The 17,443-nt window shown below is 35.6% G+C and overlaps 1 protein-coding gene across 1 annotated transcript in view; it reads right to left on the minus strand.

Moving 5' to 3' along the window:
- The window catches only part of LOC132001173 (beta-TrCP-like), a 31,848-nt gene extending 18,144 nt beyond the window's left edge, over window positions 1-13,704 (minus strand). The window contains 1 exon segment of the mRNA XM_059375524.1: window positions 13,596-13,704. Coding sequence (XP_059231507.1) covers window positions 13,596-13,704 — 109 coding nt within the window.
- Between the last annotated feature and the right edge of the window lie 3,739 nt (window positions 13,705-17,443).

The following is a 17,443-nucleotide window of genomic DNA, read 5'->3' on the forward strand; positions in this document are numbered from 1 at the left end:
TTTCTATAAAGAAATGTGAAACACTCCTTCAAAATTATTGAAAACTTACTTTTTCAAAAATCTTTTATTTACTTAGAGTAAAATTTAGTACTCAGTGTATAATTATATATGAAATTTAAAAAACATGTACTGACAATTATAAACACAATCAAGGTACAGAACAGTTCCGTCACCTCCAAAATAATCTGCTTACACACATACAAATACACACCACACACACACTCCACAAGTTCACCCAAATGGATCAGTCTCACAGAGCTAAAATCAGGATGCTGGCAGGGTTGTTTCCCTTCTGGAAGCACGAAGAGAAAACCTTTTATCTTGCCTTCTTCACAGTTTTTAGAGGCCAGTTGCATTTCCTTGGCTCTTGGCCCCATTCCATTACCTTTAAAACTAGCACACTGAGCTTTTTCACGTTACCATTTCTGATTCTGTCTCCTCTTCTCCTCAGTCCTGTAAGGGACCTGGTGATTACATGGAGCCTACATTTATAATTCAGAATAATCTTTCTATTTTAATACCCTCAATTCAATTACATCACAAAATACTTTTTATGATGCAACATACACATTCCTAGGTTCCCAGGGGGTAGGATGTGGATATATTTGGGGGATATCATTCTGCCTATCATGGCATAGTTTACAGGCACTGACTTTGTGGAAGTATAATATATTTTGTGTCTTCTTTGATGTTTTCCTGGCCTACGATTCTGAAGAATGGTAACACCTGTAACTACGCTGATTGGAAGGTACAAACTGAATGCTTACCTTGAAAGTTTATAACTTTTTTATATAATTTTTTTTTAGTGGAGGTCAAGATTTAAGGAAAATTATTTGATCCAAAGTTTATTTCAATACATGTAATAATGAACTCAGCTATGATGGAATGCTAATATATTTATGAAGCTTATAATTGTGTTTCAAAGCCATTTCAAAGAAGCACTGTAGCATAGTAGACATGATCTGGCACCAGAGTTCAAAGCTATTAGTTACTTGTAATACTAAGAAGGTTAAAATTATTGATGCTGAATCCCCCCTTAAAATTTATTTTTATTTAATATCAAGATGCTTTCCTCTCATTTCCATTTTGTCTAATTTTGTAAAAAATCCACAGAGCCAGGGACCTAGTTCATGTTATTTTAAACATTGCCAACTTTTATTTCCTGCAATGATATCCTTAGAGTTCCTTTTGTATGGTTGTGTTCAGAAAAGAAATGTCTCTGTGATCCTTGAACAATTTGTTTCCAGATTAAAAAAAAAAACAAGGGAAACCAAAATTTGTGCTTGGTTCACATGACCACTGAGAAAATTATGTGAATTTATTTAGTTATCTGCCTACTTAATTTTACATCTTTTTACAGAAATTACATTGTGGCAGAGTAGGAATTGTATTGTAATTCCAACTTTTAGCCCATTCAAATTATTGTTTTGGCTATGTGCACCAACTTGTAGCACTGCTGAATATAGTATGAGTTGGTAAAATTGAGGTCACACAATCACATATCAGTCTTTGAAGAAAAATGCCAGTTTATTTCAGGTTAACATTGAAGAAACAATAGGATACATATACTTACCATTTGATATTTTCTTTTATTTAAATATAAGCATTCATATGTACAGCACATATTTTATTGGACCTCGTAAATTAGCTGAGTGAGACAAAAAAGAAAAAGAATAAAAAACATCTTATGCTGGCAAGTCATTCCAAATGTCAGCTATTTTTGTCTAAAGGAGAAGTACTTTACTTGGATTGGTTTTTGAAATTTCTTTTAACAGTTTTTTAAGTATGAACTTGACTTAAAATACATAATGATATATATGATCATTAGTTCTGGGCAACTGACTTTGCTTAGCATGTCTTTGAGATGTTTTGAGATAAATTCAACTTACATCTGCATTGCCTGACAGATCTCTTTGAAAACTTTTCTGAAAGAGCTTTATGCCTACCACAGAAAGACTGTTTTAAAATTATTATGACTTACTTTTCTGAATCTTGTTTGAGATCAAAATCTTGAGTAACCTGGAGCTTAAATTTAAAATATTCTCCTTGAAGTATTTGGATCATAAAGGCTAAAATAAGAGTATTGTTTTCAGCTATATTTCATATTTGTAAGTTTATTCTTTTAACTTGTAGAAAACCTATAACACTTTAAAAGTAATATTTTATTTCAAAAAATGGGGTTTATAAGAAAAGATTGCATTAGTTATATCCAATTATATAGTTACAGTTATTGGTAATCTGTCTAAGCATAGGGATGTGAATGGTCTCTATTTCCACAAAATATATTATGACAGGTACAGAGGATGTTTCATGTTCATTGTAATTTAATTTATGATTTTAATTACTTAATTCAATTACTTTGGTTGAAATGTGACAGACTCTGATAACTCTTATTTGCACAAATTGTAACTGTAAATTTTACCACCATGTTATTTTAAAAGTCTATCTGTAGAAATAATAAATGCATTCTGAATCACTTTATTATCCCACAAATAGGGAGACATTTAATCACTTTATAATAAGGTGTGAACTTCTTATCTCCTATATGAAGCTCCTGGCCACCTGAGTCTAACATCAACAACTTTTTCTCTTCCAAAGGAAAATTAACCAAAGTTTAGGTTATTTTCCAAATAGTTGTTTGGTAATTAATAGCACACAAACTTTCAAAGTTTGAAATACAGATAATAAATAAACTACACTAGATTCTATTATTCATGGTAGTTATGTTCTGTAATGTCCCCCCAAAATACTGAATTAGCAAACACTGGATTATCGCTCCTAGGGAAACTTTTCCATATCTATCATCTATCTATCTATCTATCTATCTACCATAATCTTAAAACAACTCACCTTGGTAGATTTATTTCATTTTATGAAAAAGAAAACAAAGATTCAAAAGTAAGTGACTTTTCTGAGGTCCCCCACTAACAGGTGTCAGAGTCGTGATTCTTGAGTTGAATCCTATACAACCAACCCCAGAGCAGGAGCTTCTTGCACTACACTACACCGCCCCTACCCTCTCCATCGTTTGGTGATATCTGTGTGAGAAAAAAACAAGAAGGCAGTGCTGCTTCACCTGACCTCATGTGGGAACCTGGCACTAGGCAACTCAAACCCCAACCCCTGCCCTTCTCTCTCTGTATGTCAGTGAATTGCCCTAAAGCACTGCAAATATTGATTTAGGGGTTACAAATAAACTTTAGCTATTTTGGCAAATTGACGTAAACAGGATTTGAGAATAATGAAAGTTGGTTTATTCTTTTTTTTTAGTATTCCTCCTCAGGTTATAAATAAAAATACATGTGTATAGGGACAATTAAAGCAAGAAACAGTAAAGGGAAATAATAAAATTAATTTCCTTAGAATAGCATTGCACAGGCAAAAAATCAAGTTATTCACAATAACTGCAGTAATCATTTTGGAATGGCCCACAGGACTTTGTTTGTTTGTTTGTTTCTTTCTTTCTTTCTTTTTTAAGATTTTATTTACTTATTTGAGAGAGAGAGTGCACTTGTGTGTGCTTGCATGTATGTGAACACCGGGGGCGGGGGAGGGGGGTGTAGAGGGAGAGGAAGAACCAGACTTCCCATTGATCAGGGAGCCAGGTGCAGGCTGCATCCCAGGACCCTGGGATCATAACCTGAGCCAAAGGCAGATGCTTAACCAACTGAGTCATCCAGGCACTCCTGGCCCACAGGATTTCTCTGAGAATAATTTAAATAAATTCAGGACTTCATTAATTTCTACCTCCATTATTGAAATTTTAGAATAATAAGTATAAAATATCAAATACCTGCATGGTTCCATGTGAGATGTCCTTTTTGTTCACTGTTTCATTTAATATTTGAGGCGAAACGTTGAAGCTAGCATATCTGTCGTTCAGTTAGGGAAACGGTTTCATACAGGTTAAATAATTTTTCTAAGATAACAAAACTAGAATGTGTCCGAGTGAGAATCCTGAAAGAAATTATCTGCAACTCTAAGGTTCATGGTCTCTCCAGTATACCACACAGCTCCCTAGAGAAAATACTTTATGGGAGAGATCATTCTTAATGAGATTTGTGTGTTTAACCAAATACATAATTTGCTTGGGTGATTGTTCTGTGAAAGCATGACCAATGCTCTCTGGCCCAGTAGAGGTTCTGGCTCACACTAACAAGCTGTAAATATTTGTTGATGTTATACGTGAAAATAAATGGATTAATGATATCCTAGTTATAAAGATTTTTTTTTAAGATTTTATTTATTTATTTGACAGATTGAGAGTAAGAGATCACAAGCAGGTAGGCAGAGAGAGAGGGGGAATCAGGCTCCCTGCCAAGCCGAGAGGCCAACACAAGGCTTGACCCCAGCACTCTGAGATCATGACCTGAGGCAAAGGCAGAGGCTTAACCCTCTGAGCCACCCAGGTGCCCCTAAAAGCTTTTTGATAATTATATTCTTCTTTTTTTTTTTGGCTAGGTACACTCTGACCAAATTGAAAACCTAAATTTTATAATTAGTGATCACTTGCGTTACTTTCAGGTTTTTAGGATATTTCTGTATGCAACACAGGGTTCCCTTTTGAACCATTTCCTGCCATTACTATGCTCATTGATGACTCTTTATTCTACCTTCTAAGTCTACATTGTTTGCAAACCTCAGGCTGAACACTGTGCCCATTCTTAAACAGCCATCTGCAAGTGCCAAGGAAAAATCGAGAAGAACAGAAAAACCCTGTCAAGCTCTTATTCTTTGCCAATTTCTTCTTTCAATTTTACTGTGTCCTATGAGTGCTAATATAAAGTGACTATTCTGATAGCTTCACTTCTTCTCAATGGTTTGTGTTTTAAAGAAGCAGGAAGAACAGAAGCACAGAAAAAAGAAAACAGCTAGAACTGTCATTGCAAAACACTGGATTGATATATATTATTATGTGATGTATGAGGGCAAGAAAGTATTCCACAAAACATAATATCTAAACACATATCTTCATACTCAGGCTTATATTTTGTTATGAATACTTAGATATACATAGAAATATAATAAGGAATTATTACAATTGCTTTAATTCAGAGAAATTGGCACCAGAAAACTCTAAAAGAAGGAAAATCTGCTAAACAGCTTCTGTGAAAGTACTTTACTAAAACACTACACAAGCAAAATAATTATGTTTAAAGCACAACCAATGTTTTATGTATATGGTATTATCCTTATAATTAATAACTTTTTCTTTTAATTCATATAAACACATGGCTACTGAGACATTCTTAGAAACATGTAGATTGTTTTTGATTATGTTTTAAAGAAAAGCATGTTTTGAGGGAGGTAATTCTGCTAGAAGTGTCTTTTCATTTAGGATTTTAGGCTTTAGGTATTAAAGATAAATACTCTTCGAACAAACAGTTTAATAATTGGGAAAAAGCCTTGTTGCTCCTAGGTGCAGTGTCTTCAAATATGTCCCTTGGAGATGTAAGTTCTTCAGGAGTATCTCAGGTCAAGCCGAAGGTGATAAAGGAGAGACCAGGAAGACACTCTTTTTCTGGTTTACATTTGGAAGTTTAAAACAAGAGTTTATGCTCTTATATCTGTTCAAGCAAAAGATTTGAGGATCATTTATCTAGTCCAGCTTCCTCAGCACTAGATCAAATACCTGTAGAATGCTTATGTACATATTCTGGTAGATTACAAATAAATTATGTTGGACACTATAACATATTTTGGGGGAAATATTATTACCTGTATTTTGTGGAGCATATGACATTCTGCAGAGATTCTAAACAGGATTCTCTACTAATTTGCTTAATACGACCTAAAATCCATACACCACTGAATCTATTAATCTTAGCTTTTTTTTTTTAAGATTTTATTTATTTATTTATTTGAAAAAGAGACAGAGAGAGAGGGAACACAAGCACAAGTGGGGAAGTGGGAGAGGGAAAGGCAGGCTTCCTGCTAAGCAAGAAGCCCGATGTGGGCCTTGATTCCAGGACCCTGGGATCATGACCTGAGCTGAAGGCAACCGCTTAACAACTGAGCCATCCAGGCACCCTTAGCTTTTTTTTTTTTAAATCTTGTGCCTGTACAATGCCTGGTATATAAGAGGATCTCAATCCATATTTGTTAAAATAACAAGTACTTACAGAAAGCATTTTCTGCATAGTAGCTGTCCTAATCCATATGAAATCTCTGGTCAAAGAATGCTTGTTTCTTAACATGTTTTTGTTTTTATTTATGTTTTTCACAAAGGAGAAGAAAGTTCAGCTCCTTTTATCAAGGGAAAAATGTCATAGTAAACACTTATGGACCATCTTTATACTCCTAACATTCTATCCTCCCATTTATGATGCTGTGTGACTTATCTGATTTCTGAGTTTCATAACTAGTGGTTCCCATTTTTGAAGTTGTGATGATGATCAGTGTGTTCTTACTGTATTGTCCTTTCACCTTTGAAATATTCTCTCTGCTGTTTCTTATCCTCTGGCCAAAATCTCCAGGTTGGATGGAAAGGTGAGTGTGCTATGAAGGAAGAGTGTTATGCCATTCTTTGGCCTCTCTACCCTAGTTAAGTCAGGATTGTGTGGGTCTGGTGGCTTTAGTTCCAAGTAGGATAGAAAACTCTACCATATCTTCTAACCTAGCTCTACAAGTGAGAATTGACAACTGCATATGAATTCCCATGTGCATGCTTATGTCACCTATCATTTGATTAGAACTCGAAAGGGAGAAAGAATGATTAATCAATGTGTTTCGACTAAAAACAATATTTAATACTATCTCATACTTGGGTAAGCTTCCAACTCTTGATTTCAGCTCAGGTCATGATCTCAGAGCTGTGAGATTGAGCCCCATATCCAGCTGCGTGCTGGGCAAGGAGCCTGCTTAAGATTCTGTCTCTCCTTCTTCCTGCCCTCCCCAGACCCACTCGTGATACTCTCTCACTCTAAAAAATAAATAAATCAATAAAATTAAAAAAAAAAACAATAAATACTATCTCATAGTTATTCAGTATATGTCAGATTCCTCTAAGTACTTTACATGAATTACTACATTTAGTCCCCATAGTGGTCATTGGAAGTATATAGGATTGAGATGAGAAAAGAGACATGGAACAGTTACATAACTTTTCTAAGGTCACAGGGCTAGTACGTGGCAGAACAAAGAGTCATATCCAGGTATTCCAGATTCAAAGTACCTTAAACATCATGTTATACTGCTTCTCTAACATTATTTGGTCTTAACGGAATTAGCTAGAAGTATCTTGAATTAGAAGTCTGAAGACCCTGTCTCTCGTTTCTTTGAATCTACTCTCAACTTGAAGTGTTATTGTCTCCTTGTTTTTTATCTATTGTAATACTATACTTTTCTATAGGTTGAAAAAAAAAAGTACTTATTTGGTGGGCAATAAATGAGGAATTTGGCTTGGCATATATTTAATATAATGACATCATGGAAAAATTCAACTGAACTACAAAACTCTTACATTGGAGACATGGGCTAGAATTCCGTTTTTGAAATAGGTCTTTTGGAGTCATCTTTCTAAACATGAAAACAGATCTAAATTCCTCCATTTATTAAAAAAAAATAATTTGTAAGACTTTTTTTTTTTACATCTGTTTTCACATTTACCAATGATGCCAATTTCTATTTAATGGAATTTAGAAAACAAGCTCAAAAAGGTTAAATCTGAGGTATGAGTCCACAAGTTTGTGCAAACTCACTTTAATTAGGGTCAAAGAAAGAAAATGTTCCAAAAGCTTGGGTGATATTATATTTTAATTTAATATAATTTGATATATTTTATTACTTATAAACTGAAAAATGCTGTGACATAAAAATGGAGTGGGAGCTATATATGGTAGAACATATAAAGAAGAATGTTACTTCTTCTTTAGCCATTCACTTGCATAAATACTTTCTTTGAATCACGAATTTAGCTTTCAAATTAGGTTTTCTCTTATATAGGGAAAAAATAGATATAAGTGCTTTCTGCATAACAAAGCTGTCAGATTCCAGTGAACTCTTTATTTCAACAATATCATATTAGTGGAAACAGCTAAGACTGATTGTAGTTTATGTGATAGGCTCTATGGTTATTATTTTCCATGCATCCTTGAACTCATCTTTAGACAGATTTAATAAAGTAGTTTCCAGGCTGGTCTGGAGGATGCAGAATTGCTGAGAATTTGAAGAAACTAAGAGCCAAAATACATGGTCCTGCTCCATCAGTAAATTTTAGGTGATCTTTGGTAATTGATGTCACCTTTCTGGTCCCCATTCTCTGAGGGGAAATGAATAATTGAGCTTATAAGGCTGATTGTTTTGAGTATTTGAACAATGCCTAGGAAAAACAATCCTTCAGTGACTATAAGCTGCAAACGTCACTTTAAATATGAAGGAATTGAGGTTTAGGAGAGATGAAGGTCCAAAGCTAGCTACTGAAAGTAACCCATATATGAGACATTCCTTAAAATAAATGTCCTTTCCATCCTTCTAGATCTTGACACTTAAAGCTCCTTTGGATGTTTACATTTTCATCCTCTCTAATAAGGTCTGGTGCCCCTGTTTTTTTTATCGGTTCATTTTCCATCTGTAGTAAAGACTATTCGCCTCTCCTCGGGGCTTTGAAACTCCTTGCCTTCACCCCAGACCATGGATAACCAAGACAACAATCACAGCATTAATTGTGTGATTCTTCTGGTCAAGGTAATGTATTAAATGCTTTATATATTTTAATTTCATTGACTCTTAAAAATAGCACAATAGGTTGATATTATTATTATTTTATCCATTTTGAAGATGCGAAATTGGAGAAACAAAGTCTTAGTATCCTTCCATAGATCACACAGCTTGTAAATTCCACCTGAGATTTGAACTCAGATCTTCTGAGTCCTGAGACAAATATGTTAGCCTTTGTGTGAAAGAACTGTTCTGGAACACTACATTGATAGGGAAGATCTTTGAGAACGCGCGAGTCTATAGTACTTGGTTTTTGACCGCTTGTTTGGTTCATACCGCTTATGTAACATGGTCATCAGTCTCGAAATGGAGAGCTTGCTGTTAGGAAGCAAGGAACATCAGCATTCCTTAGAAGTACTGAAAAGCACAGCACAAACAGATATGCTAAATCTGCACAACACTAAAGTAATAACTCAGCTAATGGGAAACATGAAGCCATAAGCTAATATAATAATGGGTTTCAGGGAAAGTTAGAAAAGTGCCTTCTGAGGGATTTTTGTGAATTTTGGTTAGATCTGAAGGGTTGATACGATATTCAGCAGAATATTCCTTCTTTGCTATTTAGTATGCAGCAGTTTGCAAATTATTAGTTTTCTTTGCTGATGCTTCTAATTTAGTTGCATTTCTTAGCTTGCTATGTTAAAGTACCTTTCTAGAGAATAACTCTTTGTGAAAGCACTAACTTAATTAAAATAACTGGGTTCTACTCCTGGCTTTGATATGTTCCAGGGTTTGACCTTGGACCAAATACACATTCTTTGGACCATTAGTATATTCGCTCCTAAAATAATGGAATTGTAAGTAATTATCAAGGCACCTGGGTTTTTTAATCTATATCTGGTTACTTTAGAATTCTTTAAAAGAGGCCATTTTTTAATGGGTATGTGTAGAAGGCATTTTTTTTTTTTTTCTCTTCAGTACTCCTCACGTTTCTTTGGATAATATGTTGATTTCTCCCTGAGGGGCCCTCTCTGCCTCTACCCTACAGTAAGCTCATTTACTTTCAATAGAGCTAGGATAATGCTATAGCTCAAACTGGGCCCTTTAAACATTATGTTACTTGAACCACAATGACTCATTTTTTTTTTTACTTTTGTATGTGATAATGATGGTAATGGAAAAGGCTATAGCAATGGCCAGAGGAGCAAACACTTCTGGCCATGGGGAGTTGGACTTGGGATTCATCATGTAATTGACTTGGTATTTTCTTGCAATTTAGTCATTATAAAGCCCAGTATTTTTCTGTTCATTCCAGAAGTAAGAAAATTTGAGTGTGCTGTGTTTCTAATAGAGCCACTTCACGAATGCTGGAGGTGAGAAAACTGAAGTTAAGCTAATAATAATACAAAAAATAGGTATTATTTATTGAGCATTTACATGTGGTAGTCCATGTTCTCAACACATTTCATGTATCATCTTACTCTATTTAAAAGTAATAAAGTAAGATGGCAAGATGGCTCTCCTGGTTCCACCAAGTGGACATAATTACCCTGCTTATTAACCTTGGCTTTTTTGGGCCAGAAGAAGAAATAGACTATATTGAGTAATGGATTTGCCATAAAGGCACATGATTTAATGAGGAAATGGAGAGTCATATTGTGTCTTAAAAAGGAATATTTAATATGATACATGAAAAAGAAAGATTGAAAAAGTAGGTTGCATTCAATATGTGAAAGTCTAAATTAAGTAGCTTAGATTTCATTTTGTAAGAAGAAAGAAACAAACATAACTTTTTAAGCAGTATCCTAACATTACAGGATTTGGGGAGGGAGTGAACTCATTTTAAGAAGTGTGCAGAAATGGACTGGGTGGGCTGCATCCCCTGTGTCTTCGGAATAATGGAGTTAGTAGCTTGTTCTATCTTACTGTTTGCTTTATAAGTTAGGTAAAAGAAAAAAATAAATTCGTATAGTGTTGGGTCCCCCCAAAAATGGGTACCCCAATAATGGGTCCATGATTAAAGGAGCGAGACTGATACAAAGCAAAAGTCAAGCAAAGCTTTAGTTCACGCCAAGCATCAAGAATCAAACCTACTGGCCGGGTCCACCCCTTACAGAGAAGACGACCCCTCCCTGCTTTCCAGACTAATTTTTATAGAGCAAAGGCCATGTGGTTGGGCCTGGCCACACACGGGTGGCTAACTGACTTACAATTCACCCCACAGTAGTCATGGAAACTAGCCCATCACCTTGGTAGCTAGGAGACAGTATGCGCCCCCACTGATTGAATACCTCCACCTGGCCTGATCTACCCTTGTACTGGAATTTTGTTACCTGGGACTGGATTCCAGGACTAGTTTTTAAGCAAGTTCCCCTGGCGGGGGCAGGAGTGGGGGAGGAGCAGAGTCAGTTTAACTTTTACAGCAAAATGGCAGTTCAACCGGAGTGAGGCCACTCTGGCTAAATAGGCCCTTACAGTAGTACTAGAAAGTATGTATTATTAGTATTTAAATGAAGGATTTAGAAAGTCTTGACACTTCCTTCAGTCTTGTGGTTGTCAGTAGTAATAAAATAAACTTTGCTCAAGATTGAAAAATGTATAATAAAGGTAAAGCTTTACTATCTTTAGTTAACCATAGTGGGGGAAACTAAACAAGAGTTTAAAAAAAAAAAATGATGCAAAGAGTGCCTGAATGACTCAGTGGTTTAAGTGTCTGCTTTCAGCTCAGGGTGTGATTCCAGGACCCTGGGATCAAGCCTTTGTCAGGCTCCCTGCTCAGCTGGGCACCTGCTTCTCCCTCTCCTTCTGCCCTTACCTCCCCTTCCCACTCATGCTCTTTCTCTGACTCTCAACTTCTCTCAAATAAAATAATAAAATCTTTTTTAAAAAGATACATAGTTGATACATAGTTGATAGTTTTTATATTCTGTTAATAAAGGAAAACAAAGAAATGGAATTGGTATTACCAATCTAGTTAGGAGAAGAGCTAAAAGAGACATACTCATTGATAAGATAAATAACTATGACATGGATCAATTTATTGCCTCTCAGCTGTGCTATTTCTCCTTTGGCAGCTGAACTAATGTTACGCTTTAGCTGTAGAGCACTTTGCCAGAAGAGATGTTGGAGGAGGTAGGGGCTTTTTCTTCCTGGTTCTGACGTGTTCTTCAGCTTGTAGTTCCTGGTTCTGCAGTTCAAGGCAGCCACCAGCACTCAACAACAAGCAGTTTTCTCTGCCATCCTTTTGGTTTGATTCACAGCAGATTCTGAGGAGTAGCAGCTCCCTGTGAGTGTCCTCCCAGAGGACAGGTTCCTAGCAACTTCCAGAGGGAGGATTTTCAAGTTCATAGTACCCAGCACCAGCAAAATGACTCTGTCATTTGCTGAGTCATGGCCGTGCCTTCTCCAAGAAAGTCAGGATCCTGGCCCAGGACTGTGGGTGAGGGCAAGTTAGGAGGGAACACTAGCCCAGGTGCTTTCTCTCAACCATTCAAGTAGTGACTGTCTTAGTCAGTCCAGGCTGCTTTGATGGACTATCATAGACTGGGTGGCTTAGTCAAGAGAAACTTTGTTTCTCACAATGCTGGAAGCTGGAAGTTTAAAGTCAGAGCCAACATGGCCAAGTTAAGGCAAGGGCCTTCTTGGCCAATTGATGACTTCTTATACCCTCGCATGGCAGAGAGGAGAGAGGAGAAGCAAGCTTTTTCATGATTCCTGTAGGGCACAAATTACAATAATAAATTTTTACCCTCATGACCTCATCTAATGTTAACTTCCTCCCAAACTCTCCACCTCCTAATACCATCACATTGTGTGTGGGGTTTTCAAAATATGAAATTTGGAGGGAGGGGGACATTTAGTCCATTACAGTAGTTATTATATATTATCTTTGCAATTATGTTATTCATTATATCTGTGAGTCCTGTGTTACTCAGAATTCTCTTTAGGTCCTGGGATGCCTGGTTGGTTTAGTGGGTTAATAACGTGTCTCTGCCTTCAGGTTTCTGGGATTGAGGCCCACATTGGTCTCCCTGTGAAGTGGGGAGTATGCTTCTCCCTCTCCTTCTGATGCTAATCCTGCTTGCTCTCGCGCACTCTCTCTCTCTGTAGAATAAGAAAATGAAATTTTAAGAAATTGAAAAAAAAAGAATTCTCTTTAGGGCCTATTAGCCAATCCCTTGTTATTCTAATCTATCGCTATAATTAAGAATTCTTTATGTTAATTTTTTCTGTTCAAATTATTGTATTTTTATTTCCCTACTGAACTCTAATAAAGTAAATAAGTGGAAGAAGACATTTGTTTGATTTAGAGATATAACTAGCATATAGCTCTTTATAGTTTCTGATAGTTTTTCCTGATTTTTTTAAAAGATAAAGCTGAGATTTAAAATATGTTATTTTTCACTTTGTTCAACTTATTTTAATTTGTATTGCAGATTTTAAATCTATTTTATAGAGTAACTAGAAAACTGATATAACTAAATTACATGGAATAAAAAAAGTAAGAACTAAGCAATCGTACTCAAGCCTTACAGATTTTATCTTATTATGTAAGCAACTAGCACTGCTCCAAATATTTCTGATGGACTTTAAAACGAATTGTTAAAGATAAGTTACTCTACTGTGGTTTCGAGTACACTCAGTACTAATTCAAGTTATCTGAATAAAGCTCCATATATTCCATTCAAAAAGTGACTGGTTGGATTTCTCATTACCCTTTTTTTATACCATAATGAAGAGGAAAATTACCCAGAGCAAGCCCGGGCCAGCAGAACCCAGTAGATAGAAAGAGCAAGAGATAACCAGAAGCCCCACTAGTGAGCAAAAGATAACCAGCTGCTTCTGCTTTTGTAAACAGGTTCCTTCTATAAGCCCACTGCACTGCCCTAACAGCCTAAAGCAATACCCACCAGGTCCCCCAATTTAAAACCACCTACCAGCAACCAGCATAGCCCTTAGAACCTGACCCACAGCACCCCCCATAAAAACCCTATAATTCCACGTTCTGGGGCCCAGAACCTCGAACATGAGCTCATCTGGGTCCATCGGAGTAAAATAAATCTGAGTTCTCCTACTTCTCTGAGTGTCACTTGGTCTCTTGCAGGTCTGATTATTTTTACACAGTGATGGCACTTTATTTCATTTACTGTTTTGTTTTATTTTAAGTGTTTCTTTTTGTTTTGGAGGAGGAGTAAAACCTAGTAGAAGTTTTCTTTAATTAGAAAAGGAACCACAGGGGCGCCTGGGTGGCTCAGTGGGTTAAGGCCTCTGCTTTCAGCTTGGGTCATGATCCCAGGGATCGAGCCCCACATCGGGCTCTCTGCTCGGCAGGGAACCTGCTTCCTCCTCTCTCTCTGCCTGCCTCTCTGCCTACTTGTGATCTCTGTCTTTCAAATAAATAAATAAAATCTTTAAAAAAAAAAAAAGAAAAGGAACCACAAATTGGACCATTCTAAAAACTTTTGGGATGAGGGAAGGAGAATGATGCACGATGAGTCCAAAGTGGACAGTGTCATGATTGACTCTGTCATAGGTGAACAACTTAATTTTTTTTTAAGATTTTATTTATTTATTGAGAGAGAGAGAGAGAAAGAGTACACAAGCCAGGGAGAGAGGCAGCAGGAAAGGGAGAAGCAGACTCCTTGCTGAGCAGAGATCCTGATATGGGGCTGTTCCTAGGACTCTGGGATCATGACCTGAGCTGAGGCAGATGCTCAACTGCCCTAAAAAATTTTCTTTACAAATATGGAAATCATGTGAAAATTAAATATTCAATAGCAGCTATAATTTGAAATAACATATTTCGATATGAGAAGTCAGGGATAGTACAGAAAATTTCTATGTAAAATTAAAAAATTGATTTGATTACTTTGGATTCTTTCTAATACTAAGTACTTTGTCTATAATGCCTTTTGTTCTTATTTATAATATTATTATTTTTAATTTACTAGCAAGAGTTTGGAAATGCTATGCAGTTGCATATGAAGTTATTCATAAGTATACGTTATAGTAATTCTAATATGTAATGTAAAAATAGAAAGCCATTACATATTTTTAGAATTCTAAGTATAGAATATTTAAACATACTAACTTATAAAATCTGAATAGTATATTTACATTCTAGAATGATTTTTTCTGTTTAAAATGTGACTTTAAAAGTCATTATAATACTTTTCTGGTGAAATCAAAATAGTTTAATATATGGGGACATGTTAATACAGAAGTGCTGAAAATTGCAGTGGAATAAATGAGTTTGAATTCATTGTCATCTGCCAAGCAAATTCTTCACACCTAACCTAATATAAAGAGAGCACAAAATGTAATATTCTTTAACTCTCCATATTTCAGTTTTAGCTGAAATATGGGGAAAGAAATATCTAATATTAACTTTTCTATTTACTGTGTATTTGGTTGCTGTTTTTTTAAAATAAGAATTGTACCTGATTTTTTTTTTGCTTCAATTGAAAAACTATGAAATGTTTTCATAAGCTCCCATTTAAAAGTATTTTCTTATTGAGTAATTGCAAAATAATGGCCTGCAATTGCATTAAGCATTTGGAATGAATAGGAAAGAACTGAGTGAAAGCAAAATGCATCCATTAAGTCTCTGTGGAATAGAGACAGTTCAATGGAGAGAAGCCCTAACTGAAAACATGTATTTATGTAACTATACAACATGTTTATTCCTAAACTTTTTAGGTAAGGTCAAAACTTTATACAACCTAAAAGATTATCTTCAGATTTCATTGGGAGATGAATGTTTGTGTCACAGTAGTCCCCTAGAGGCAGGTTACAGTATCCCAGTCCAGTGTGACTCTGCTGGTATAATAGTCTGGAAGGAGAGGAGAAAAAAGTCGTGGAGATACTTATGAACCCGGAGATTGACCTTGTCATTGGAGATCAATCCGTATAACCCTTGATCAGATATGATCTAGTTAGAGCATGTCATTCACCTAGGGGGGAGGGAATGAAAGTGACTAGGGGAAATTTTACTTATGTCTTAGGGGAAAAACAAGAAAGAAATAGTTTTGAATTCTATATATATATTTTTTTAATTAAAATGGTAAAAACAATACTACCTTGTAATGTTTAAAATACATTAAATACCTTATCTCCATTTCAGCATAGATGAAGTGTCTTCATTTAATCCTTTATTGCCCGAAGCACAACATTTTAATTTTTCATTAAACATTTTGGTTAGATTCTGGGCTTCATTGGATTCTAGTACCACAATTTCTCCTGGAATTGTCTATATTTTAGTGTTTAGACAACCCTAGACTGTTGACCTAAAACAAATGTGTTTACCACTCTACATGCAACCACTTCAAAGATATGTCATTTCCCATTTCCAAATGGTTTGGTGACCTTGGTAATGGTAACCAGTTACTTAAGTATTTAGTGAATGATATACTTGAGTAAATGAATATACTGACCACATCCAAGTTGTTTACCTTGTGAAAGAGTGATATAGAACTTCTTACATCTTATATTTTCTGGAATCAGGTAGATATTATAAAACCTAGCAAGGATATACTCATAACTTTTCTTTTTTGATCTCTCACATTAGAAGTATGACATTTGTCACTACTCTGTATTTTCATTTTTAGTCTTTTGCACAGAAAATACAAGATTGAATATGCCCAGACATTTAGGGTTATTTCATGTTACAGCGTACACTTTTGGGTGGTTTTTAAATTTCTTTAGACCTTCTCCAAATCTCTCATTTTTGTTTTCAAATGTTAGTAGACAATTTTTAATTCAAGAAACATTTATTGGTAGGCACAATATGGTGTGTCTTACGGGAATAAAATGTTGAATAAGATATAGTCTTCATCCTTACAAAAATTGGATATAAAGATAAATGTATTTTTAATTTTTAATTTTTTAAAAGATTTTATTTATTTATTTGAGAGAGAGACAGAGCACATGCACTAGCTGGGAGAGGGGCAGAGGGAGAGGGAGAAGTAGACTCCCCACTGAGCTGGGAGCCTGATATCCTGGGGCTAGGACCTTGAGATCATGACCTGAGTGGAAGACAGACACTTAAGTGACTGGGCCACCTAGGTGAACCTGTTTTGACCTTTTTAATTTTGCAAGACATTATTCAAACATCAAGTATTAAAATAATGCTTTTGTAAATTTGTGAAATTTAATAAAACCTCTCAAGCTCTTTTTAAGTTGTGGGCAGTTAAAAATACAGACTCTTCTTACTCTGACATAGTCATATGGCATTTTCTCTCATCCAGATGGTAATATTAAAGTTATTTTTAGTATAAATCACCATACTTTTATTTTTCATATGCTCCTTGCTTAGTTGGGCTTCAACTCTACCAAAATATTCAATAGAATACACAGGATCAGTGTTTCCCTTAGCTCTTCCAAATTCTTTAGTTATTACATGCATAGTAATAACCACCTTGAAGCGGCTCATTCACTGGAGCCAGCTGCTAGGGTCATGTCCTAAATACAGCTTAAACAGCAGGCTCCAATCTGATGAAACCTGACCGGAAATCGTGGAGCAAACAGAAGCCCAGCAGTTGTTCATATTTAAGATTCAGCAGGCACACAAAGCTGAAAGCACCTCTTCTGCTTTGACATTATCTATAGGTCCAATCCGCAATATGCTGATTCTATCGTAATACAGAAAATTGGTTAATTCCTTCTGGAAATTAGCAATAAAAAAAAGTCTCTCCTTGAATTGCTCTTGCTTCTTCTTTTGATTGGCTGATGCTATCTTTCTTTTACCTGAGGATAAAAGGAACATTTTTTTTAAAGCGTGTCCATT

The sequence above is a fragment of the Mustela nigripes genome, chromosome 1, assembly GCF_022355385.1.
Source record: "Mustela nigripes isolate SB6536 chromosome 1, MUSNIG.SB6536, whole genome shotgun sequence".
Taxonomy (NCBI): domain Eukaryota; kingdom Metazoa; phylum Chordata; class Mammalia; order Carnivora; family Mustelidae; genus Mustela; species Mustela nigripes.